Source organism: Carassius carassius, chromosome 20, assembly GCF_963082965.1.
Source record: "Carassius carassius chromosome 20, fCarCar2.1, whole genome shotgun sequence".
Classification (NCBI taxonomy): Eukaryota; Metazoa; Chordata; class Actinopteri; order Cypriniformes; family Cyprinidae; genus Carassius; species Carassius carassius.
This window is the reverse complement of record NC_081774.1, coordinates 16,335,100-16,360,929: the sequence shown is the minus strand read 5'-3', so window position 1 is coordinate 16,360,929 and position 25,830 is coordinate 16,335,100. Positions and strand designations below refer to the sequence as shown.

At 37.0% G+C, this 25,830-nt stretch overlaps 4 protein-coding genes across 9 annotated transcripts; 1 reads left to right on the top strand and 3 right to left on the bottom strand.

Moving 5' to 3' along the window:
* Positions 1-657: 657 nt before the first annotated feature.
* Positions 658-4,804, bottom strand: yipf1 (Yip1 domain family, member 1). 4 transcript variants are annotated; one of them, XM_059501863.1, is made up of 11 exons: positions 4,691-4,803; positions 4,471-4,525; positions 4,078-4,127; positions 3,823-3,962; positions 3,653-3,733; positions 3,408-3,495; positions 3,204-3,320; positions 2,945-3,111; positions 2,581-2,763; positions 1,261-1,377; positions 658-935 (listed from the first exon to the last, which is right to left on the bottom strand). In XM_059501863.1, exons 3-10 carry the CDS (start codon positions 4,109-4,111, stop codon positions 1,291-1,293), a joined length of 897 nt encoding a protein of 298 aa, XP_059357846.1. In that variant the 5' UTR covers positions 4,112-4,127; positions 4,471-4,525; positions 4,691-4,803; the 3' UTR covers positions 658-935; positions 1,261-1,290. The 4 variants fall into 4 exon arrangements, with proteins under 4 accessions (XP_059357846.1, XP_059357848.1, XP_059357845.1 ...); XM_059501865.1 differs by having other exon boundaries at positions 658-1,377; positions 3,823-3,953; positions 4,691-4,804; XM_059501862.1 differs by having other exon boundaries at positions 658-1,377.
* A 286-nt stretch (positions 4,805-5,090) lies between these two features.
* Positions 5,091-7,559, top strand: lrrc42 (leucine rich repeat containing 42). Its single transcript, XM_059501861.1, has 7 exons — positions 5,091-5,728; positions 5,832-5,963; positions 6,115-6,233; positions 6,604-6,689; positions 6,764-6,877; positions 6,985-7,063; positions 7,191-7,559. The coding sequence occupies exons 1-7, from the start codon at positions 5,295-5,297 to the stop codon at positions 7,463-7,465; spliced, it is 1,239 nt and encodes a 412-aa protein (XP_059357844.1). The 5' UTR covers positions 5,091-5,294; the 3' UTR covers positions 7,466-7,559.
* Positions 7,560-8,534: 975 nt separating this feature from the next.
* Positions 8,535-13,160, bottom strand: tmem59 (transmembrane protein 59). The gene is made up of 8 exons (XM_059501860.1): positions 12,921-13,160; positions 12,637-12,742; positions 12,459-12,553; positions 12,187-12,339; positions 11,987-12,059; positions 9,512-9,644; positions 9,293-9,410; positions 8,535-9,190 (listed from the first exon to the last, which is right to left on the bottom strand). The coding sequence occupies exons 1-8, from the start codon at positions 13,074-13,076 to the stop codon at positions 9,035-9,037; spliced, it is 990 nt and encodes a 329-aa protein (XP_059357843.1). The 5' UTR covers positions 13,077-13,160; the 3' UTR covers positions 8,535-9,034.
* A 402-nt stretch (positions 13,161-13,562) lies between these two features.
* Positions 13,563-25,366, bottom strand: u2surp (U2 snRNP-associated SURP domain containing). 3 transcript variants are annotated; one of them, XM_059501856.1, is made up of 26 exons: positions 25,219-25,366; positions 24,275-24,373; positions 23,980-24,091; positions 23,419-23,540; positions 23,263-23,330; positions 23,089-23,177; positions 22,861-22,896; positions 22,658-22,740; positions 22,403-22,568; positions 21,777-21,988; positions 21,157-21,200; positions 19,361-19,465; positions 18,098-18,164; positions 17,832-18,013; positions 17,543-17,705; positions 17,373-17,452; positions 17,194-17,281; positions 16,973-17,110; positions 16,666-16,846; positions 16,417-16,491; positions 16,241-16,304; positions 15,840-15,996; positions 14,714-14,824; positions 14,503-14,624; positions 14,236-14,403; positions 13,563-14,078 (listed from the first exon to the last, which is right to left on the bottom strand). In XM_059501856.1, exons 1-26 carry the CDS (start codon positions 25,261-25,263, stop codon positions 13,940-13,942), a joined length of 2,916 nt encoding a protein of 971 aa, XP_059357839.1. In that variant the 5' UTR covers positions 25,264-25,366; the 3' UTR covers positions 13,563-13,939. The 3 variants fall into 3 exon arrangements, with proteins under 3 accessions (XP_059357839.1, XP_059357841.1, XP_059357842.1); XM_059501858.1 differs by lacking the exon at positions 22,861-22,896; XM_059501859.1 differs by lacking the exons at positions 21,157-21,200; positions 22,403-22,568; positions 22,658-22,740; ... (5 more) ...; positions 24,275-24,373; positions 25,219-25,366 and having other exon boundaries at positions 21,777-21,912.
* Between the last annotated feature and the right edge of the window lie 464 nt (positions 25,367-25,830).

Genomic DNA, 25,830 nt, shown 5'->3' with positions numbered 1-25,830 from the left:
TTGCACAGTTTCAAGTGACACAAATTTTCTATTTTGTTAATTTGGAAAATTTGTCTGAGCCATTTCATAACGCCTGTGCCAACTTAAAAAAATTATCTAATTAATCTAATGACTGTGATGAATAAAGGTTAAAAGTGCACTGCTGATGGTGCTCGGAGAAACACAAAACTTTGCACTGTATCAGATACTGGCATCAAAGACAAGATAGATTTTATCTATGACGATAACCTTTGTTTGTGAATCTTAATGATGTTGAGCTTTAAAACCACTTGGCTATCAGTATCATCATCAATCATTGAGACATTATAAATGAAAATAAAAAACTTTATATGCTCAGTATATGCTCATAATTTTGGTCTGTATTTGTGTGCATGTCATTTTAAATGGGGAAAAAAAGCTGCTAAATATATATTACAGTGTGACGTCTTGGAATACAGTTAATTGTTCAAGGCATTTTATGGTCTAAGCTAGTATCTTGTGGAAAGAAAAGGCATAGATCTAGTTAAAAATCTCTAAAAACTTTACAGTGTAAACAACAGCATGCATATACATATATGTTTGTGTGTGTATGTATCAATGCTTACCACTGAAAATTTGTAAAATATTTAAATAAGCTTTGATTTTCAACTTCAAAAATCAGTTTCTGTTTATGTGCAATTCAACTCATATTTTATTTTTCCCATCCCTTTTTCAGCTAGACCTGTAGTTTTATAAAGTGTTAAAATATTTTAAGGACATGTACACGTTCCAAAGTGGTAGAAACAGGAGAGTGACCCTTTGAAAACCATCTCAAGCTCAATTATCACATAAATATTTAAACCACAGCTACACAGAATATACATGTCCTCTGCTTTGTAACAGTAACATGTGTCTGAACCTCAAATCAGAAAACATCAAACATGTTGTAGATGATTATCTCCAGGTTTGCTGCTCACCTACAAACATAAACATACCAAAATTTACCTTCACAGACTACAAGATGAAGAAATCCAGACAGCCCACAATCTCATTTTAAAGATACCCGATTCTCTCTAATAAGGCAAGAGGAGAAGCTGCAATTACAGAAGAATAACAGTCTCGAGGAGCGCAGATTATGTACAGGAAGTCCTGTCTCATGTTAACACCTCATCAAATGCAAATGTCTTATTTTCCCAACAGCAGCTACAATCAAATGACACTCATGTAAAAGTCTTAAAGTGCTGGCATTTCTATGCCATTTCATCATTTTTTAAAAAGCAGATGAGAGAGTGCCACTGTCACCTCGCTAAAGTCCTGTATTTCCCCAAGGCTCTAATTTGTGGATGAAGTGTTGGTTGCTGTCGGCGGCTCATTGTGATCCTTTGATGGATCCATCCCATATGTACTGAAGAAACATGCCTGAAAAAAGAGAGAGGGCACAAATCTTGCAGACTCTGACAGCACTTTTGTCCTCTAAACACTGCATTACCTAATTAAATGAATGTAATTGACGGCACATGATAGCCATAAGGACATGGTTCTGCTCACAAACTGGCATGTTTCCAAGCCAGTCACTGACTATTGCTAGTGTTTCCAAGAACTTACCCTTCAACCGGAGGAACATATTTGACACCGACCTGTTTGATCCTTTAACTCATCAAGAAGCAGTGCTAAAATGCTGACGCTGAGTTGCTTAGTACAGCTACGCAACATTTTAGACAGTTTCATCTAATATGTTTGGCTTGTATTGTGCATAATTTTATGCATACATATTAGGATGCAATGATATTACAATACAGATAAGCCAGTTAAAATTATTTATACTATAATAAATTAGTTTGTCATATAAAATACTACAAACTAAAACAAATCATTTTAAATGCTACCCGTCAAACTAAGCATAACAACATTATAATATACAGTATAAAAAAAAAAAATCGATATTCATTTTGAGATTTGAAAAAGATCTAAACATTTAACAGTGTTATTATATTGTTAGTTAAATAAAAAATAAAACAAATCTGAAGTGTGCATTAGGTTCCAGCGAAGCTAATTTAAATATTAATATAAGGACAAATAAGCATGCACAATTAAATGTGACCCTGGACCACAAAACCTTTAAGATTTATACAGCATCTGAATAAATAAGCTCTCCATTGATGTATGGTTTGTTAGAATCAGACAATATTTGGCTAAATAAAGAGAAAATCACCTTTATAGTTGTCCTATATTACTACTATTACTACTATTGTCCTATGTTACTACTCAAAAATTAAGTTTTGATATATTTATGGTAGTAAATTTACAAAATATGTTCATGGAACATGATCTTTACTTAATATCCTAATCATTTTTGCCATAAAAGAAAAATCTATAATTTTGACCCATACAGTGTTGCCTATTGCTAAAAATATACCCCAGCGACACAAGACTCGTTTTTGTGGTCCAGAGTCACAAATATCCAATATTGACTGATATATCAAGTATAGACTGAAACTGATGAATTCATTCTGTAACAAATATAGAGCAATATTGATCCTGAATATGTTTTGTGTATTTTGTTCATACTAGATCACGTGAATCCCATTCATTTCTAATCTATAAAGATTCTTAAAAACATACCTTGCAACCAACTGCAAGCAGGACGTGAAGAATCACGATTGTGGATATGATCGCAGTGGTAATCCTTGGTTTATCGTCCCTGATGGCTGGCCAGAACGTCAATACCAGCACAGATCCTGAGAGACACAAAGCTACCACGATGGAGCACCACCTCAACCCTTCATTTGGTATTATCCACAATATCTGTTTTTAACCCAAATGCACACAAACAAGTAAATAAACTGATTCTGCAAAATAATAATAATAATAATAATAATAATAAATAATGCTTGAAAATAATCAATCAAATATCTTTATCACACCCAGATGGTAATTATGCACAAAATAACGCACATTATATTTATGTATATATTGTTTGACTCACCACAGCAGGGATGTAGATGGAGAGTGAGTAACCATAGACACAAACTATCTGCAAGAAGGAGTAGGACACCAGGCTTGTGATCTTCCTGTTTCGCCAGGTGAGAAAACCCCACAGAGCTAAAGGCACTAACCATGCATAACTGTAGATTGCTGTGGCGGCCATAGTAACTGGAAAACAACCAAAAGAGCCAGTGTCATTTTTTAGGTTGAGGCCAGAGGGTCTATTTTGTTTGGGCTATTTCAAACAACATATCTCTAACCTTTTCTGAAGTCTGGCACATATCTGAACTTGGGCTGACCCTGGTGCACAAGAAAACTGGAGATGTTTCCACTAACAGCGATGGCAAAAACAAGAGTTGCACAGATCCAGAAAGGTCCTACAAATGTAAACCATATACTCATATTAACTTTTTATAAACAGCTTTCTTTTTTGCTCTAAACAATTTTAGTTTCATTTAGCTTACCATACAGGTCTGGGTTACTCCGTAAATAGACCTCGATAAAGTTTTTCCCAGGCCAAGGCAGAATTGAACCAACTATTCTGTTCTTTACCTATAAATGAAAACAGCAGCAATTTATATTTTGTATTTACAAAGAATTAGAAAACCCTTCAAATGTATTTCTGAAATACACTATAAAGGCTTTTTAACTCTTTGAAATGATAATCATTGTAGTGTGAGGGCTGAATCCTGCAGTAAAGATGGCTGACCTGATGACTGTCCACATCAAATAATGTCTGGTAATACTCAAATGTCCAGAAGGGCGCACTTTTTCTTTGACCTGACAGAAGCTGTTTGACAAAGAAACATGGATTTTGAATCAGCGCTCCTTTTGAAGGAATGAAGAGAACCGATTATCTAGAGATTGTGTCCCACGGACCTCAGTTTTGTCATCGTCGTCCTCTTCTTCAAAAGCAGTTCCAGTAGCTTTTCGCTGTTTTCTAGATTTGATGGGGTCATCGATGGTCACTGTTGTGGCACCTTGATTATTTTCTGTGAATCGTTGCTCATCTTCAAATTCTAGCACAATATAGAAAATATTTTTTTCCAAGAGCAATAAGCACATTCCATGATCTGTTTCTTTATTATTAAAAAGAACTGTTTGCCTTTCAATTAAGCTTTGTAACAGACTCACCTTGAAACTGCAAATGAAAATCAGTATTGGCCATCACAGATCTTTGTGCTCTGTGATTGCAGGCATCAATAGAAGACAGATAAGCAGACAAGCTTAGTTAATGTTATTGATACTGTAAGTTGTTAAAGGAATATTTCATCCAAAATTAAAATGTTTTTCCAAAATCGGAACACAGAAAAATACATTAGGCAGAATGTGAGGGACTGGCAAATTCAGCCACCATTCAGATTCACTGTATCTTCTTCCCATTCAGTGAATGTTAAGAATAACTGAGGCTGCCCGATTTCCTAACATTGTCTTTTAAGTTTCACGGAAGTAAATGATGACAAAAGTTCAGTTTTAGGGTGAACTATCCTTTAAAGCATTAAGTTTTACCAATCATGGCTGACTTACCACGGTAACTGAAGTGTCTGATCGCATGTATAGCGGGAGTGACACTGTACACAATCTGTTGACATTCAGACGTATGCGGATATTATACATCAAACAGAAAAGTGCAGTTACAACGTAACAAATTTTTGTTTTAAGAATATGCATTCTCTCAGATGATTTTGCATCGCTTTTTCATAGCAAAAAAGGACCGCTAATGTTTTCGTCATGTTAATCAACTCACCAGTAAAAGCTTCTTGAATGTTTCTGAATTGTAAACTTTGTTTTGAAGGTGCGAAAATGGAAACGCGGAAATGAGCAGTGATAGTGATGCGTAGCAAAATAAAAGTCTTCACTTGTCCATAAATTAAATCTTAAGCTCTTCAAATAAATAGTACAATTTTCACCTGGTTTTTTGCAACTTGTGGTAAAATTATGCAGTAAGTAAGTAAGTAAGTAAGTAAATAAAGAAAATATTAGAATCAAATAAAAACATGAAGACCAATTAAAAAAATTAGAAACAAACAAACAGTGGAAATAACTAATATAATGAAATAAAAATATAGGGGGGGGGGGGGTACAAGTAAAGTTATAGAACCGGTAATAGTTTTTAAAGTGTTTTTTTTTTTTTAGTTTAGTGCAGAGTTCAGTAAAGACTTTTATTTTGGAATGTGCTTGAAACTCGACTTACAGGAGGGATGCTACTCCAAGAGCCCGTTGTTTTTAAATCGTTTTACATTTTACAGACTCCTCGGTGTTTCCGTCAATATACCCTTGATTTTCAAACGACAGTCGAATATTTTGTACACTAACCGCTTCGTTTGTGTACCGCTAGAGATCTGGTGAGGATGTATGTGAGTGAGGGCTGTGGAGCCGTGTATGTCAGGGAGAAAGGAGAACTGCGGTGTGTCACTGCAGACAGAAATCATTCTCCGCAGCACAGACTCTTCACCAGAGACTTCTCCTTTCAACTCTGCATCGACACTTTACCAGCAGCGAGCCGCTCAAAGAGAAGAGACCACTTCATATTTACATACAACAAAGAGGGCAGTCTGCGGTACACGGTGAAGTCTTTATTTGACATATCTTTACAGTTCATCGCTGATCATATCGAGCATGTGGACTCACTGGTCGGTTTTCCTGAGCAAATGGCTGATAAGTTGTTCTCGGCCGCTGAAGAGAGACACAAATTCACCGAGCCACATACTGCACCGAGAGCACTGCAGGTCTTCTGTGAGGCCTATGGAGAGCTAGTGCTGAGATCCCTGTGTTTGAGAAACAGGTCAGAATTAAACACAATCTCATGGGTGTCTGCCTAGGTAGGCCTTTTTTCCCTGCTTAATTTAGAAACCAGTGCATTTACATCAGTGTTATTGTGTTTTCAGGAATCTTTTGATATCCGAGAGGTTGGATGAGATCAGACAGTTTCAGAATCTGGAGAGCCTGGACCTCTATGGGTGTAGATTGGGTGACAACCACCAGGTTTTCAAATACATAACCTCTGAAGCCCTGGCTAGGTAGGGAAACTTCGTTGTCTCATTCATTGGCACAGTTGCAGAAATAATAAGAACATTTCAGATGGTTTATTGGGTGTCCAGTTTGTTTTACTTTGTGATAAAGAGTGAAGTCACTTTCCTTTTCCTCTTCAAATTTCCCTTTTTTCTGTAGTCTTGTGAAGCTTTTCCTAGGTGCAAACTGCCTTTCTGATGCAGGACTGCAGAGACTGACCGCGCCGGTGAGGGTGATGAAGAAAGGTCTAGAAAATCTGCAACTTTTGGAACTCTCTGGTAACTTAATTGATTTGTAAAGTCAGATAAATTACTATTCAAATGTTTGAGATCAGTATAAATATGTTTTATTTGGCGATGCCTTTAATGACATTTATAATGTTACAAAATATTTTATTTTTCAAATACCGATAAATGCTTTTCTTTAGAATTTTCTGTGTATCAAAGAATCCTGAAAAAAACAACATGGTTTCCCTAGAATATAACGGTTTCTAACATTGATTATTTTAATAAATGCAGCCTTGGTGAGCAAAAAAAAAAACAGTTTGAATCTCATTACATAAATACTTTCAATTGCTTTTTTTACATAACCACGATGAATGTGATGTTTATGGTAATGTATACTCTTGCCATTTCAATTTTTTACCAGAGAATCCCATTACTGAGAAAAGTCTTGGATATATAACATGCTTTAAAATGCTTCAGAAACTGGACATATCTGGGACAAATGTGACGGTAACAATTAAAAAGTTAACACCAATGAGTATGTTTTTATTGAGGTCTTGTATAATATTAGGAATCTCTTTTAGGTGAACGTGTCTTTGAAAGGATTCTTCAGAAAGAATATGAGAATGGTCTTATCAGAAACCCCTTTGAAGGAGTTTGGACACTCTGATTGTAAAACTGAAGGCTGGGCTGAACAGGTAACGGAAGGTTTTATATGCGATTATGAATGCAATGTTGACATTCAAATGTTTTACAATGGAGGCATCTCTGTATTAAATTCTCTCACTATTCAAATTTGAATTAGGTAATAAACCAGTGGGAAATTACAGCTTCGGAAGTACCAAAGAAAGACCACAAACCGAGAACAAATGCTCTGCGTTTCTGTGAGTTTATTCATTTTATCTACATGTTCCCTTTATCACAAAATATTATATTACTACTAAGCATTTTTGTTATTGTTGTAATTGTTATAATGATCTGAATTTGGATTATTTTCAATTTGTTCTTTAGATGGAAGAGAAAAGTTTGTCCGAGAGACACTAAAGTCCTGCTCTGGGACGAGTGACACCACAAAGAAAGACAAAGTTGTGCCGATTCACTTTTATAAGGTTGATCTCTGTGGCACGACTTCAACAGCAGAACACAACTCACTTTCGTCAACAGTGGCAGCTGTTCAGAAGGGCAAGAAAAGGAGACTATCAATAGAGGAAGACCAAAGTTCAGCTCCTCTGTCAAAGCGGCAGTCTCTGTCTGCGGAGGACTTGGATCTGTTAAATAGTTATTGAGTGGACACAGACATGTGACATTCCTCTGTGAGGAACATGACTCTGAAATGCTTTTAGTTTGGATTCTTCACAATTAAAAACGGCTTATTTTTTTTATTTTTTGTACTCTAGTGTTTTTTCATATTACAAATAGACTGGCTGCAAAACATGAGCATGTTTACACAAAATCATTAAGGCTGGAACAGATTTTAAAACATAGCAAAACAGTTACTAAATGTCACTAAATGACTGAGGATCACACACTACCAGACTTACAGTATGTACATTTCTGTGGAAGAACAAATCAGGTCAAATCTGAACACTAGTTCTGACTTTATAGGCAACTAGAATGACTCACCCAAAAAAATAATACTTTTGTTTTATTCTTCGATGAATAGAAAGTGCATAAGAACAACATATATTTACTGTACTGTTCAATGAAATTAATACATCTTTGCCGAATAAATGTATAAATTTCAGGAAGAAAAAAAATACTGACTTCAAACTTATGAATGATGTCCTATGTAACAACGGTCATAATAACAATAAACAGTATTTAGTTTTGATACAGTCACTGATTATGTTTCTGTCCAGAATGGAATGGAAAGGAACTCTCAGAGAAGTGCATCTTACCTTTCTTTTCTGTTTCAGTTCTCTCTAATGTTGGTATACCAAACTGTCCCTGCTTGGAAAAAATGAGACTCAAAACAACACAGAAAAATAGATAATATTTCTTATTCAATTAACTGTCATTAAAGACCTATATAACCTAATTTCCTTACTCAAGGTTGAGTGCTGTTGGTTTTTTTTTTTTTAAATGTATTTGCTTAAAAAAAATTCCAGTGTGCAATTCTTACATCTGTTATTCAGAAACAGTCTTCAGAAGCCTATATAAATAGTCAGAAGAGTGTTATAAGATGCTAACTTTTTTAACAACATCAGCACTTCTATCAGCACATAAAATCTTTGTTGCCAGCAAAAACACAGACACAGATCACGTCAGGTTTGACTAGTCCAAACAAATGACACATTAAATCCCTGCACTACAACTCTTATCTATTTAAATGAAAAACAAAACATGAGAACAGAACACTTTTTAGTTGGTTTGTTTATTAATATTTAGAAGAAAAGTCGGAGCGGTCGCAAAACATCTTCATTTACAATGCTTTTATTGACTTTACGACTGTCTCTATGGCAGTTAAAAAAATTTCCACTCACTGCAGCAGAGATATCTTGTCCTAGAGCAAAAATCTAAACGTTAATGTCATTGTGCAACACGTTTTACCTCAAATCACAAACTGCTACTAATCACACTGAGAACACTCAAAAACAAATAAGAGAAACAAGAAGACTTTGCCTCTGCAAATGGACAGTAAACAGAAAACCTCAGATCCTACAGAGCTTTTAGTCTGATAGCTAATGCCTTTTAAAGTGCCAAAACATCAACAGAATATATTCCCCACAGTCCACGCTTATCAAATGTTAACAAAAGGAGAACCAAGAAACCCACAGTCAATGCGTTTGAAGCTATAACCACACCTCTGAAAGAGAAAACCAAAAGCTCGATCCATTTCTTTGGATGTTAGACTGTTAAATGTTAGACTGATCCAGATTGACCTTTGATGGAAGAGGTCCAGCTTCCTGCTCCTCCACACCTGGAGATCTGATGATCACCAGAGAGGACTGCAGATACGGGGTCAGCTTCTGATCCTTCATGCACTCCATATCCCCATATATGCTTAGCTTCTGTTAAAAGCAGGAGAAAATGTGGATCAGTTCGTTAAACATAACCAACAAACCAATAATTGGTTAAACAACATGCAGACGAGTGAATGTGAAGTGGTTTACCTCAGCAGGGACGTACTGCTCAACAGCAGTGGACACTGTGGCACAACAAATCCAGATCAGAACCAAGACGGACAGAACCAGAGTGGTGGTCAGGATCCAGCCGGGCAGCCACGGATTCCTACCGGTACCAAAAAGAAAACATGTTGCTTTATATTAAACACGATCAACAGACTGCAACAACTCATTAGAGATTCAGATCCAGATTAACATGTGACCAACCTTGAGAGACAGCTGAACAGGTTGTAATCGTCCTCAGAGTTGCTTCGATCGATGAACATGTCTCTGTCTCTCTCCTGAATGTAGCTTCTTGGGGAGTCTTTATAAACCGGGTTTTTCATTTCCTGATTTACAACTGTTAATAATACAAGAGGTCCAATATCAGTGTTGAGATCTTGATACTACTTCTGTAAAGAGAATGATGCGAAGATGATGTTGTGGAAAGTGACACAGTTAAGTCAGCCTTTGCTGACCAATCAATGCCTGTTATTACATATTTAGACATAACATGTCATCTTAAAACTACAGTATGTCATTTTTGTGCCACTAGCAGCAGCAAAACACACGTTTCTCAAAATAAAAGGTAGACTTGGCTCAAAACCTGACCGATAAGTTGAGAAAATGCTGTTATCTTGGGCAGCCAGAACAAGTACTACAAGGTCTTACTAATGGCACAGATATTACACGCTCAACTTCGGTTCTCTAAACATATGTTATTTACCTTATTGTGAATGGTTCATCCATGCATGCATATATATATATATATATATATATATATATATATATATATATACAGTAACAGTACAGACCAAAAGTTTGGACACACCTTCTCATTCAAAGAGTTTTCTTTATTTTCATGACTATGAGTCACACTGAAGGCATCAAAAGTATGAATTAACACATGTGGAATTATATACATAACAAAAAAGTGTGAAACAACTGAAAATATGTCATATTCTAGGTTCTTCAAAGTAGCCACCTTTTGCTTTCATTACTACTTTGCACACTCTTGGCATTCTCTTGATGAGCTTCAAGAGGTAGTCACCTGAAATGGTTTTCACTTTACAGGTGTGCCCTGTCAGGTTTAATAAGTGTGATTTCTTGCCTTATAAATGGGGTTGGGGCCATCAGTTGTGTTGTGCAGAAGTCAGGTGGATACACAGCTGATAGTCCTACTGAATAGACTGTTAGAATTTGTATTATGGCAAGAAAAAAGCAGCTAAGTACAGGAAAACGAGTGGCCATCATTACTTTAAGAAATGAAGGTCAGTCCGAAAAAATGGGAAAACTTTGAATGTGTCCCCAAGTGCAGTCACAAAAACCATCAAGCACTACAAAGAAACTCGCTCAAATGCGGACCACCCCAGAAAAAGAAAGACCAAGAGTCACCTCTGCTGTGGAGGATAAGTTCATCTGAGTCACCAGCCTCAGAAATCGCAGGTTAACAGCAGCTCAGATTAGAGACCAGGTCAATGGCACACGGAGTTATAGCAGCAGACACATCTCTAGAACAACTGTTAAGAGGAGACTGTGTGAATCAGATCTTCATGGTAGAATATCTGCTAGGAAACCACTGCTAAAGAAAGGCAACAAGTAGAAGAGACTTGTTTGGGCGTAAGAACACAAGGAATGGACATTAGACCAGTGGAAATCTGTGCTTTGTTCTGATGAGTCCAAATTTGAGATCTTTGGTTCCAACCACCGTGTCTTTTCCCACCGTGAAGCATGGAGGAGGAGGTCTGATGGTGCTTTGCTGGTGACACTGTTGGGGATTTATTCAAAATTGGAGGCATACTGAACCAGCATGGCTACCACAGCATCTTGCAGCGGCATGCTATTCCATCCGGTTTGCGTTTAGTTGGACCATCATTTATTTTTCAACAGGACAATGACCACAAACACACCTCCGGGCTGTGTAAGGGCTATTTGACCAAGAAGGAGAGTGATTGGGTGCTGCGCCAGATGACCTGGCCTCTACAGTCACCGGACCTGAACCCAATCGAGATGGTTTAGGGGTGAGCTGGACCGCAGACAGAAGGCAAAAGGGCCAACAAGTGCTAAGCATCTCTCGGGGAACTCCTTCAAGACTGTTGGAAGACCATTTCAGGTGACTACCTTTGAAGCTCATCAAGAGAATGCCAAGAGTGTGCAAAGCAGTAATCAAAGCAAAAGGTGGCTACTTTGAAGAACCTACAATATGACATATTTTCAGTTGTTTCACACTTTTTTTGTTATGTATATAATTCCACATGTGTTAATTAATAGTTTTGATGCCTTCAGTGTGAATCTACAATTTTCATAATCATGAAAATAAAGAAAACTCTTTGAATGAGGTGTGTCCAAACTTTTGGTCTGTACTGTATATATATTATTAGTGCTGTCAAATGATTGATCACATCCAAAATAAAAGTTTTTGTTAACATAACATTTGGAGCTCATATTTTTTTTTATCAAAATGTAACAACTGGATCATCTGCTTAAATTTTTCAATCATTTAATCTGCATAAATCCCACCCCTCTCCTACAATCAACCTCAGCTTTGCGTTCAGATCCACTTCCATCCAATGAACAACCGAACAACCATTTTAACAAATGATATTATGATTATTAAAGTCTGGAAACAGTCATGAAGTGTGACACTTTCCAAAGCTTGCTAAATAATCATAGAGGAAAACATTGTGTGTGTTATGTGCTCACAAGTGCTCGGTGACTCCTCAGTCTCGTCCCTCTGGAATTCAAACTGAGGGATAAACTGAACTTGAGGCTCGGACTAGAAATGAGATAAAGCAACAATCTTGATCAATGGCACTTTAAAAATAAGTCTTACTTCTTACTTTGCACAAGAGGTGCTTAACTGTCTTACTACGAAGGGCCAAAATACATCATCATGACGTTACCTGGAAAATGACCACTTTGCCATCATCTGCCTGGAGGAAAAAAGTCCAGGATGAGGTGATGAAGCTGTGAGCTTGGCTCATCATGTCTTCCCAGAAACCCCTCACCAAGGTCAGTGGGTACAGGAGATGGATCCGGGGCATCATGGTCAACAACTTCCCACCAAAACAAACAAACAAAGAGTGATTTCAAATAGCACACTTGTGAAACTCAAGTAGAACTGACGATTGAAAACAGTAAAAATGTAAAGCAGTTATTCTAATGTTTTTCACACCTGCTCCATTCTTTGCTCTGCAAATGGCTGTTGACTCTGGCATCCTAGACTGCATGCATACTGCTCCTCTGACTGGGTGTAGGCTTCACGACAAGCTGCAGGAAGTCAAACACACGATTATCAACACAAGGGTGAGCGAATGCTGTAGAGACTCAGACAGACAATACTTTAGTATTACCTGACTCGCATTCAGCTTTGGTTTCGTTGAGATCCTTGCTGTCACCCACGAACTGACAGATGGAGAAGAGACGACATCCTCTCTGACAGGCGTACAGCGCCTCCTCCTAATCACACAAACAGGCCAAATAAAGAAACGCGTCTAATTCCGCTTTCCTTATTGTTATTGTTCTAACATTACAACGCACAAGCTCCTAAAAACCGCAAACTAACTACAGACTAAACATCTCAATAGCGTTTCTTTGTTAGTAAACAGCCGTGGCTGGTTGAATGTCTCGCACTCACCCGTGGATAAGTGTGCAAACTGTAAGTCATCTGACATGTTTTATGACAAGACGCCGTTTCCCCCAAAACACCATCGAAGACGTCGGGAGATGCATATGTGCTCGTGAGTATGCAGCAAAAACTCATCAATATCCCGCAGGACTTTATTGCACTCATTTTTGAGAACGATCAAACATGGACTAAACGATTCTTCCTTGTTTGTGTGCTCGCGGAAATGTCGTGAGATCGAGGTCTACGCACTTCCTATACTGCGCAAGCGCCGTGAAGTCATCGCATAATGCTGCACGAGTAGTTTTAACAGGGCTTTTCAGACTAGGGTCCCTCAAATGTTTAGGTGGGTAAAAACAAAAATACATTTGAACTAAATAATTTGGTACAAAATGAATTCACAAAAAAGTAATTAAAACAATATATCTAATAGTACTATAGTGAATACTAAACATTTTCCAAAGGTATAAATTAAATATTCTTTAATGCATTTAATTTTAGGATGAACATATTTGGGTGTCCATGGCATTTAAAAGATTAAGACCCCCCTGGCCTAGAATGCAACTTTTATAAATTAAGTTGGCTATTTTAATACACAATTTAAAATGTTTATTTGGGATGTATTCACAAAAACGAAGCCATTTCAAAGAAAAGTCACATAAATTGTCTTTATTGAAAAGCAAACATCTATACAACTGAAACTTACACTAGTTTAATTTAAGTCAGTTTCAAGGGATCTAAAAACAATGACCAAAAAAAAAAAAAAATTATAAGACAATAGTTTTCATGTTGTTGGAGGATTGCACCAACCACTGCAGTTATGTTCTTTTCGGACACTTTGAACATCAAAGGAAGCTCCTAAATGACATTATAAAACACCCTATAGATGACCCTTGAACACTGTTCTTGTGTCAATGTGAGTGAGGTTCAAAAAGGAGGGGTGAAAGAGGGAATGTCCTTCACACTGATTTACTGGACAAATCTGAGGCACAAAAGACAACCCAGGCATCTTCCCATAATAGCCAGAAGTCTCAGTGTTTGCTTTTTTTGGATTTCTTGTGAGAACGGTGAGGAGATCGTGACCGAGATCTGGATTTCTTTGAGGATTTTTTGGGTGTTCTCGATCTGGACCTCCGTGACCTCTTAGGTGTTCTTGGGGGTGAAGGAGACCTGAAATTATTAAAAAAAATGAGATGGTTTATTAATTTAATAATTTACTGATCCATAACCATGCATGTACTGACAGACAAAAGACAAGAAAAGACAAGCCACAGGATTGAGTTTTAAGCTGCGACAATAAAGATTAGAGAGGATTCTATTAGTTTACCTTTTAGATGACTTGCGGTTACTTTCTCTTGGAGAGTCTTTATAAGACGACCGAGAGCTGTCTTTTGTATAGGATCTATCGGAGCGCTCTGATCGAGGTGAGGGTGACCTGCCGCGCCTACTGCTGCTACTTCGGGTGGGACTGGGGGAGGGACTATGCCTCCGTTTTCTGGGAAGGAAATAAAATTGTTTAAAAACAAACACAAGAACAATGTATTCAAAAATGTCTCGATTTCTTAAATCCTGAAGTAATGTTGAGGTATCTTACTTTTCTTTTCTGCCCGGGGTGGAGTCATCTTTGTCCTTCTCTTTGTGGGACACATCAGATTTGTCTTTGTCTTTTCTCTCTTTTTCTTTCTCTTTGTCTTTCTCTGTCTCTTTCTCCTTGTCCTGAAAAATGTTCAAAAATAGAGGTTTCCAACAAAATAGTAACAAAGTAATACCAAAAACAAAACAAGCAAAAAAAATATTATACTAACCCGCTGTAGTAACTTGTCCCGATAAAGCTCTACTTGTTCTTGAATACTCGGTCCAGACTTTTTGGGTCGTTTTCCAGATTCAAGCTCATCTTGAAACTTCATGACTTTCAGCTACAACAGACAAAGAAAAATGACTTGAGATCTCTTAACAGCTTTCAAGAATGTGAAGAATTATGTTTAGTACATAGGGATGGCAATGTTTGCTGAAAAAAAACGAACCGCTCGGTTCACCACACACGGTTCGGCACGCGCTGGGACCGCGGTTAAACTTAAATCTGACAAAGCATCTGTAATATGGTTTGCGATAAATAGCACGTAAAACAAACAGGAATCAGCTAATATATGTTTCTGTTGATGGATGCGCATTCGGGATTTCCAGACATAAAAAACATGGACAAACCATGCACTCGTGTTCAATGTGAATGCCTTATGCTGGAATATGAGCAGTCATTTATTCCGTCATCACTCGGATGCTGACAGCGCACGCGCACAGATGAGATCTGAACTCACTTAAGCTTTGTCAGTTTAAACATTTAAGAGCCAGAGGACGCAAGTGCTCGTGCAGTGTGAAGATTTGTGCGTGCGCTCAATCCGAACGCGCGCAAATATAAGCTCTCTCTGAAGTACTGTTTAAATGGACAAATTCATACAAAATTATATCAAAATGACCGTTTTGGTAAGTATCCTACAGCAGACATAGTCAGCCGAACAAAGGCATACTGTATCAGTGCATTCTCTTAAAGTGACAGTCTTTATATTAATCGAACAGCAACAACAAAAGAAATCACTCACTGCTTTTGATTAAAAAGCTTTTGTAACTTTAATAAAGAACAATCTTTAATTTATATAGTCAAATATGTGATTCTGTTTTACATTTGATTGCTTTATTCAATTTCTGTACCTAAATGCTAAATTTTTTTTTTAAATAATCACTGTTTATTTTATTTGTATCTTTACTCTATTGTATTTATTTGTGCTGTTGTTCATAGTTAGAATTTATTTAATTTTTTTAAGTATAGTTTTTCCATAAACATAGCACATACCGAAACCGTGAAACAAACCGAACCGTGAAAAAGTTGAACCGTTCCACTCCTATTAGTTTTATACATTTAGCATTTAGGTATACCTCGATTTCTCGTAATTTGGCACGTTTCTCCTCGCTCATCTCAGAAAACTTAGCAGACTTTAAATCGTATTCTTCTCTAACAGGATTACTGTAAGACTGCTGGTCTGCAGCGCTGGAGCTCTTGAGAGAGTCTTTACTCTCAGTTTCTCGTGTTGCACTATAACAAGAATGTGAGAAGGGGTTAAAAACATGAATTTCATCCTACAAAACCCAACAATTAGGATTCCCCCACCTATAAGACATTTCTGAAATCCTTTTATAGAGAGTGTACTCACACAAGCAATTTCTAGGGATTTAATTATTTTAATTTATGACTATGAAATTAGCAAGGCATTCCTATGACCTTTCCATGATTCAAAGTCCACGATTTTTACAAACCTAGTAGAACTAGTAAAACTTGCCTTGTTTTGCTTTTCTCAGGTTCATCGGGTAGATCAAAGATTTCCCATTTGGATGTGGTTACAGCTAAAAACAGAGAAAAATCATGGTTTGATTTCAAAATTCTCAAAACTTTATGATGCATATCCCAAGAGAAAATTAAACATTAGACGATGTCATAAATGGCATCTAGACTTACCTTGAGCCTCCAAAGCAGTACCATCCACTTCCTCCCATTTTGACGGGGCCACCTTAAAGCCTGGTTTTTGATCCACTGAAAAATAAAAGAAAAAGGACACTGAAAAACTAATTTCATTTAAAAGATCTCCCATGGCATTTGGCAATTGTAATTCTTACTTATTTTTAAGTTATATGTTCAGTTTACCAAGCAGGTAACTAAGTGTATGAAAGTTAAATAAAACAGAATCAATGTTGTCAGCATTCTTACAAGGAATGCCATCTAGATCATCATCTGTCCCCTTGATGGGCATTCCATCCAGGTCATCAAGTGGTGCACCATCAATTGGCGCTACATCTATGGGCATGCCGTCAACATCATCCAAAGGAGCACCATCCAGCTCCTCCTCCACAATAGAAGCACCATCAATGTCCTCCGACCTTTCTGGTTGCTGAGTAAAAATGAAATAAACATCCAATCTGTCAGTTCATGTCTAGATGAACTGTGACTCAACTCAAACCTGACCATTGCAAATCTATGAATCATCACTCAATCAGTCAATCTCTATGAAGCTAACCTCAGGCAACAAGTCTACAGTCTCCTTTTCAGGATCGAGACTGACGAGGCCCAGGAAGATGTTCTGAAGTTTAATCAGGAATGGATCCGGATACACTGCCCAGTCTTCCCATGCACGGAAACAGGACATTACTCGTTGCTGTGAGGACCAAAATGTAAAAACATCAACTCCAATCTTTAAAACAGAAAACTATTGTGTGTTAAAAGAGCAAAATGGCGCACCTTGAAATTCTCGGATTGTAAATGACCCTGTATTGTCTTATATGTGGCATTTAGGTCAGAAAATACCTGGCAGAGTTTTGTTTCAAAGCTGTAAAAGAATCAGAACAAAACACAATGAATAGACCAACAAACAAGAATTAATATTTGATTGTGCACTCAAAAATAATTCTGAGACTTGCAATTTTCTGTAATAGGAAGCATTAGCAACTTTTGCAGATGAGTTATACAGCACATCTGACACCAAATATAACCTTGCGACCTGGGGGGGACAGAAATGACCACGTAAGCAAAAGTGATAAGACACATACAAAATTCTTTCTTAATCGTAATTCTGCTATGTAGGAGTGACCTTCTTTGGCAGAGGTGTTTTAAGTATGGACAGAGACTCAGCAATGCATTCCACAATCTCTTCGGCTGCGTCAGCATGCGTGAGGCAGAAAAACATGGCGTCAGCTATGTCGCTCTTCCTTGGCGTGAGACCTCGGAGTAACTCCTCCAATTTATCCCTCTCGCTGCAGAAGAGGAGAATATTGAGTACACATAACCAACAATATTGGCTACAACCAAAAGCCAAGTAGATCCATACTAGAAGGACTGGAAACCTCCATTAAAATCCAGATTTTGATAGATAGACATACTCGTCTTTCAAAGCGCCCTTCTTGCTGATTTCATCATCTTCTTCATCATCATCATCATCATCATCACGCTCCTCGTCTTCAGGAGTGCCATGCAAATATGGGTTGAGAGGTGGCGGTCGCCAGAAAGATCCATTCTTAAATATTCTGAAGTCTTCTGTTTTCCATTTTGTTGGAGAATCGCCCTGTGAGTGGAGATATTTTTTATATTTTACACCTGAACACATTTCAATGAGTTTCTGACAAGAATAAAAATAAAAAAGGCTAACCTGTAATATGGTGTATAACTTCCACCGGTAATAAACATGAGCAGGACTTTGATTTTCAAATAAAAACCTGTTGAATTTTAACAAAATTTAAGGACATTATCAGTATACAAGTCAACTCTAAAAATCACACGAATGCAATTAGAGTTATATTAAAAAAATGTCCTTGCTCTTCCAAGCTTTATAATGACAGTGTTACTGTACAACAGAATAAAAGAAGTGCAATGAAGTGCATCCATCCATAATAAAAAGGGCCTCACATGACTCCGGGGGGTGAATAAAAGCCTCCTTTAGTGAATTGATGCATTTTTGTAAGAAAAATATCCATATTTAATATGTTATAAAGGGTTATAAACTGTCGTTTGTGCAAGCCGTTCCGGGCAGATGGCATAGGATGTCAGTGTAGCATTAGCTTAAATGAGAATATGCTAGTCTTGCAAGAACCAAAGTTTGTTTACAGGAGCAAAGAAAGCAAAGTTTCCTTTAGTAAAGGAAAACCAGTCTCCTCTTGTCTTATATCGAAATGCTCCGACATTTTTCTCGACAAATCCTCGTTTGTACTTTGAATTAATTTTAGTTTGTCACTAATCATGCTACAGCGACATACTACGTCATCCGCCAGAAAGGCACTCTCTTGTGAACATGTGTACAACAGTTTTATAACGTCTTAAATATGTATATTTTTCATAGAAAAATGCATCGATTCACTGAAGGGGGCCTTTATTCTCCAACCGGAGCCGTTTGAAATGCATTATATTTTGGATGAATGCACTTTATTGGACTTCTTTTGGACTATTGGACATGGGACTTGGTTCTATCCAGTGTTTGTCAAAGGTCACTGAGACTATGCGGATTGGGTGTCGCTTTTGTGCCATGCTACTGGGGCAGTTGAAGTGAGCAATAGCCAGAGGGATGGTTTTGTAAAACTGACACTAGGTGAATGCATGTTGTGTAGTGTTTTAGTTGCTAAATTAGTAGTGTCATGAATCACATCTGATGCAGTCTGATCAAATGCATTATATTTTGGATGAATGCACTTTATTGGACTTCTTTTGGACTATTGGACATGGGACTTGGTTCTATCCAGTGTTTGTTGATTGGATGGAAGCAGATCTAAATGTGAAATTGTAGCCAAAATGGGGCAAATTACTAAATGATTGATTCATTCTTTTTAAACATGCATTTTGAAAACAGATTTGGGGAATTTTATTTTCATACTGACTATAAAGGCTTGGAGTCAAACAAAAGTGATTAAAATGCGCTCACCTGTAGAGCGGATTGTTGATCTCCCGGTTCATGATCATGGCTTCAAACATTGGACCTTCACGCACCACAAATTCGATCATTCGATGGATGAGAGAGAGCAAATTCCTACGAGAAAAACACAGTTAAAGCAAAACAGATTCAGCGCCATCACCAGCCACACCTAGACAACTGCTATTGCTACAATATGACATCTGATGAAATGCAACATCCTTGCACTTACTATCCATGAGTCAATAAACATGTTTGAGCTTATAAGATTTAAAACTGACTGGCAGTGTGACAGCTGTAACAAACAAAACATTTAATTCCACAAACTACATCTACATCTGAGTCTCAGCCATAGCATTCTGCCCTTGTAACTTATTAAACGTGCTACTGAAATACTAAATGTGAGGCAGAGTGATAGTGATCTTTTTTGCTTTTTGACAATAGACAAGTGTGGATGGAGAGGGACAAAATCATGTAAGCACTTCTAGAGTCAGTTAAGGGATAGGGAAAACAACTGGCTTCTTGACTTGCTCGTGAAGTGGCCGATAAAATCAACAGATGACGTTTTTCAAATGTACTGAAACACAAATCACAAGTATTGGAACCGATCATACCAATGTCAGGTAATCATTCTGTATACTTTCCCCAATCCATCCTGTGACGCTTTTCTGGTCCCTCGCTGCTGCAGACAGTTCAACTTGTGCTGCTCACCAAGGCCAATGTCAAAGGTCACTGAGACTATGCGGATTGGGTGTCGCTTTTGTGCCATGCTACTGGGGCAGTTGAAGTGAGCAATAGCCAGAGGGATGGTTTTGTAAAACTGACACTAGGTGAATGCATGTTGTGTAGTGTTTTAGTTGCTAAATTAGTAGTGTCATGAATCACATCTGATGCAGTCTGATCAAATCTGAACAATTCTCTCAAAAACACCCAAACTAGTGGAACGACCTGTCAAGCATGCTGTAACATTGATATCTGATAATTATATTCTGTCCAAATGAAAAGCAAACATCCTACTTACAAACATCAGACAGAATTCAATCATAATGTACACTACTGTTTGAAGTTGGGGGCTGGTAAGATGTTTTCAAAATAAGCCTCTGATGCTCCAAAGCTGAATTTGATAAAAAAAATGCAGTAAAAAACAGTTATATAGTGAAATATCACTACAATTTAAAATCTCTTTTCATGTTTTAATACAGTTTGATATGATTAATTATTGATATTAATAATAATGGCAAAATTGAAATTTTTGGAAGCCATTACTCAGTGTTTCAGAAATCATTCTAATATGGTAATTTAGTGACAAAAAAAACATTGCTGAAATGCTGATGCTGAAAACAGTTGTCATGATTATTTTTGTGCAAACTCTGATATACTGTCTTCAGAATTCTTTGGAAAAAAAACATTTATTTAAAATAGAAATCTTTGCAATTTAATGAATACTTGCTGGATAAATGTGTTAATATCTTTGAAAAAAATCATACTGACCCCAAACTTTTGAATGGTAGTAGCACATATCAACAAAAACAATAAGGAAAATAAATGAAATAAAAATCACAGAACTCTCTCTACTAATATGAACTTGACCTATCTGAATGGTACGATGCAAAACCTTAAAAGGGAAATGCAATGCATGTGTGTGCCTTTTATTATTAGTAGCTTGTCCTTATTTTCATGCAAGGCCTCAACTATTGCTCACTCAAACCAGCCTCTGGTAGCATGGATATGGCCAATCTTTCAAACTACAGAGATGGGATAAGTTCTCTACATTTCATAAGAATTTGGAAAAAAAGAAAAACATGTACCTTTCTGTTGGGATAACCACTTTGACTATGGCTTGCGACAGAGTCTGGATATGAAGTCACATCAGATAATAAACATAGAATATATGTGAGTATTGTTAAAAAAGAAACAGGCATAACACTAAATGCAACATATACTCCAACAACAAATGTGTTCTACTTGGTCAGTTTTAAAACTTGACTGAACACATTCCTTAAAAAAATGCAGTGAAATACATACATCATCTGCATCCATAATATATATATATACTTATTAAAAATCTCTTTACATTTCTTCAAACAGACAATATCAAACGTGTACAGTTTCATCCTAACTTCCAGCCAAAACCCATAAAATGTCTTGTGCAATAAATAATCTACACTCCAAAAGACTTACCGGTACAATCAGCATGGTACACTTGTAATTTATATGATTGATCTATTTACAAAAAATGCTAATTGCTAATTTAACAAATGTTCATGATTCTATGGGCAAAATATTTTTTCACAAAGAAGATCAAACCAAAAAAAATCTGCACCTCTTTCACACAAGCAAAATACATTTATATAAACAATGCATTTCTCCTAACTACTTTTATGACCATGCTAACCAAAATCTTTTTGTCCCACGTATGCCAAGTTACCTTCTCAAACTCCTCTTTGCACTTTGGAGGGGGAGGCATAGGAGTGCTGGGATTTTTCAGCCTCTCTCTGGGCTGGGCATTGAAGGGCAGTCCAGAGGGTGGAGGCGGGAGGGTGTGCTCCATCATTGAAGGTGGAATGTATATGGGGTGAGGAGGAATTGGTACACCTTTGCCCCATCCCAGTTTCATTTCAAAATTCATTATCATTTTGCCTGAAATGGACAGCATTTGGCAAATTCTTCAATCGTTTTGTGAGAGCAGGATGGCCAATGGGCAAAAGAAAGCTCATATAGGCCTATATGATATCATACTATTTCAAGACATGCATAATTTCTACAAGTAAATTTATATTTAATATTTGCTAAAAAAAGACTTAAAATTAATATGGAAAATTAAACTAAACTTTTTTTTTTTAGATTGCAACTTGATTCTGTAATTTTATTATTGTTTATCACAAATAAAGAAGTTAATAATCATCAATATGAAAAATTGTAATATAGGTGTAGTATAGGCATAGAATTTAAACTTCTGACTCCTATCTCCAAAAATGAATAACTTGTGATAAAAAATGCTGAATATTGTTTGATATATTGCATTACATCATCATGAACAAGAAATATATTTACCATTTAAATGTTTAAGTGCACGTTCAGCATCTCTCCTCGTCATGAAGGCTACAAAACCACAATTCCGTTCTCTGGCCCTTTCCTCATCAGTCCTGGGCCACATAATTTTCACACTGGCTAATGGACCATAGCGACCGAATTCCTGACAGAGCATCTCCTCATTCATCTGGAGCGTGAGAGAGTAATGTTTAACATGGGAAACTGGTTACAGACTTTACCCAAGAACAATTATCAGGAGAAAAAAAGACCAATTGCCTGAGGATTTATGTTCCCCAAATAGAGATTTGTAGTTGTCGGATCACCAACATCGTGTGAGCCAGGAGCAGAATCGTCCAAAACTGAAAAGCAACATAACAGCTCTGAATAACAACTGAAGTTTTTACCATCTCTTCTTCCATGATGGGATACATAAACAGCAAAATGGTCATTGCATTACACAGTATATAAAACAAAATTACCACTGGACGGACGGTTTCTTCGTGAAGAACCATCCGCTAAAAGCAGAAGAAAAGCAGTGTGAATTTTGTTTCCTGAATTTAAAAAGTGTATAGGCTGCTGAATTTCTGGCAGTGGCCAAAACATGTGGGAGGGGCACAAACTTCACTGGGTCCAAGAGCGAACGTAGGGGGAAGCTGACTGTTTTGGTTAGAAAAAAAAAATAAAAATACCATCAATAAAGAACTTACAGGATCGCTTTCCTTCCATTGTAGGAAGAGGCTCAAAACGACTGACTCGGCCCTTCAACCGGTGCCGTTCATCACGCTCCTCCTGTATCCTACACAAACAACATAGGGTTACACTTGAAGTCATCATTTTAAAGGTGCTGTCATTTGTTGAATAAGGATTTAAAGAACATCTACTGTTTTAGTTCTTCTTTGAAGAGTTCAAGGTTGCTCTTTTTCTTTTCTTTGTCTCCCTTCTTGGATGCCTAGCCAATATAATAGAAAAATAATGGGTTATATGACAAAATAGATGCTTTAAAAGAAGATCAGATAGAAATAAATGACAAGACTCACATTGCGTTTATCTAATGATAAAAACTGTGGTGGAGTTTCCAAAGGTAAAAAACTTTTAGGCTCCATAATCCTTGATTTGGGTTTGTAGAGCTTTCCTTTTTTGTCATCAGCTGCCGCTTCCTCTGTAACAGACACGTAACAAAGAATCAAAGCACAGACACTTAGAAGAATCGTATAATACAAATATTTGCATCATTTAGAAGAAAAGTCACAGAAACATTAATCTTTTGTCAGTCAGTAAGTTCGATTCATTTGGTGAAATTCATTCATCACACTTTTATTCAGCAATGATGCATTAAATTAATGAAAAGTGACTGTAAAAAGTGTATTATGTTACAAAATGAAAACATGAAAAGTTCCAATTGAAATAAATGCCGCTTTTTTAACTTTCTATTCATCAAAGAATCCTGGGGGGAAAAAGTGTCACGTTTCCACAAAAATATTATGCAATATTTATGCATTTACATTGTTTTATGTTGGAACTCAGATAATAGAGAAAAAAAAACATTGATCTAAATAATATAAAAAGATCAATCTGTAACATTCACATGATAATCCTACCTTTAGTAGCATTAGCAATCCCACCACGTACAAAGGTCTTGACCTTTCCTTCACCTCCCTCAAACGCAGCGAGGAATTCCTCATAGATCTCCGCTGCTGCCCTTTCATCCTCCTGTGAAAATCACAGATCGTGGCAGATATTTATTGTAGTGGAATAATATTAAACTTGTACTGTCAAGCTAGTAGATATGACAAAATGAAAACAGTGTGTTGTAAAAAAAAAAAAAAAAATCTGAAAATAGCCAAAATATTCTATATTCACATGAATTCCAGTCTTTAGACCTGTTCTACTTACCTTCTTCTTGAGTTCATCTTGCTCTTTCTTACTTAGTGTTCTTTTTGCAACTGCCATCTTGCCGATACTGAAGGCCTTTAACTTACTTTCCAATAAAGCCTGCATGAAAATAATTAATTATGCAAATCAGAGTTGATCCATAACTTTCCTCTTATCACAGAGACCTTTAGTTTCTTGGAAGAAAATAAATATTAATACATTTATATACAGTCCAAAATGCACAAAATTTAAAACAAGATGTAGTAAAAAATAATGAATGTATCCATATTTGGTAATGGTTTGTTTAGGTTCTCTGAATTAAAGATGTAACTGTTTTCCATGAATAAAGTGCACTTTGCAGGATACTATCACGGAGCACATCAGGACAGATGAGCTGTACTGGAGAATAAACCATCAGAACTACCATGATTATAGAAACTATAGGCTACATATCAGCTGTGTTTCCATTTCTGTTGATACGTTCACGTGGCTGGTAACGAGTGTGATCATGTTAGCACACAAATATGCGCAATTAAGACACTAACAACGCTAATAAACAAATCCATCTCCTCTCTACAGGAGCATAACGTCCAGTATTCAGTGTAATACAGTAATATTTGTAGATTACGCTCGTGTTAGCCATGTCAGCAAACAATAAACAAAGGCAAGTTCTGTGGTGGTGTCAAGGTTATAATCAAACATAATATAATAAGATCAAATGCAGCATATACGGACAACAGATTTGAGTCTGTTCATGTGTATTTCAGAAACGAAATCTGTGCAGCCGCCGGTTGTCGAGCTAACTGCACTGCTAGCGAGTTAGCATCACAACCGAGCAGCTCAATAGACCTTTCTCGTATCACAAAGCGACACACTAAAAATCAATATTATTCCGCTCTTATAGCCATTAACAAGAAATATTGGTTTTAATATACTGATATAAAGTAAAAAAAAATAAAAAATACCTTAGAGTTGGCTTTCTGCGCCCCACCTGGCGTTTTGTCCGCCATTTTGCCAAACTCTGTGCAAGCGCGTGAGGCGCGTTCACGCTCTGCCTCCCAAAAGTGAACGAGTCTTGTTACTGAAGACCGCTCTGATCTGAATCAGTCTGTATGGCCTGCGTCCCAGTGTGTATACTATCCATGCCAAATTCTATGTGATCATAGTAGTCATAGTTAATGTTACTGAGAGCAGATAGGGTGGAGAATGTGCACATAGGGATGCAGGGATGGTCTTCTGAGCACAGTCTGTGTAGTGAACTGGTATAGTTATGTGAACTGTTATTGTTGAACAAGAAAGCCCTACTGGATTTCAGAATGTCCTTTTAAAAGAATTGGTTTGTACAACGCATGCGGGCTCTGAGGCTGGTTTACATTTACGCACCTCCTGTGCTGATTGATTTGCAACAGGACATGGCATACAAACCAGTCCAAAGAATTATTTTGCCACTGTAAATTCATTTTCAATATACTGATATTCTTAGGCCTATCGGAACTTTCAGTGACTTGTAGCTTCAGATTCTGTATAAAGATGTAATGCTGCATAAAAGTAGTAGGGCCTACTAAAATATGGCAGAT

Bases quoted from the DNA above. Each gene is read 5' to 3' on its own strand.
- yipf1 (XM_059501862.1), bottom strand. From the start codon at position 4,111: ATGGCCAATACTGATTTTCATTTGCAGTTTCAAG. The intron at 3,321-3,407 runs GTAAGCTAAATG...TTACATTTGTAG, and splicing joins GAGTAACCCAGACCTGTATG to GACCTTTCTGGATCTGTGCA. The intron at 2,764-2,944 runs GTGAGTCAAACA...GGTTAAAAACAG, and splicing joins CCATCTACATCCCTGCTGTG to ATATTGTGGATAATACCAAA.
- lrrc42 (XM_059501861.1), top strand. From the start codon at position 5,295: ATGTATGTGAGTGAGGGCTGTGGAGCCGTGTATGTCAGGGAGAAAGGA. The intron at 5,729-5,831 runs GTCAGAATTAAA...TTGTGTTTTCAG, and splicing joins TCCCTGTGTTTGAGAAACAG to GAATCTTTTGATATCCGAGA. The intron at 5,964-6,114 runs GTAGGGAAACTT...TTTTTTCTGTAG, and splicing joins ACCTCTGAAGCCCTGGCTAG to TCTTGTGAAGCTTTTCCTAG.
- tmem59 (XM_059501860.1), bottom strand. From the start codon at position 13,076: ATGAGTGCAATAAAGTCCTGCGGGATATTGATGAGTTTTTGCTGCATA. The intron at 12,554-12,636 runs GTAATACTAAAG...GACTTCCTGCAG, and splicing joins CAAAGCTGAATGCGAGTCAG to CTTGTCGTGAAGCCTACACC. The intron at 9,645-11,986 runs GTGAGCACATAA...TATTATTAACAG, and splicing joins TGAGGAGTCACCGAGCACTT to TTGTAAATCAGGAAATGAAA.
- u2surp (XM_059501856.1), bottom strand. From the start codon at position 25,263: ATGGCGGACAAAACGCCAGGTGGGGCGCAGAAAGCCAACTCTAAG. The intron at 18,014-18,097 runs GTTAGCCTTTTT...CTCCACTCACAG, and splicing joins AGTTATACACCATATTACAG to GGCGATTCTCCAACAAAATG. The intron at 15,997-16,240 runs GCAAGTTTTACT...TTCTTGTTATAG, and splicing joins CCTGAGAAAAGCAAAACAAG to TGCAACACGAGAAACTGAGA.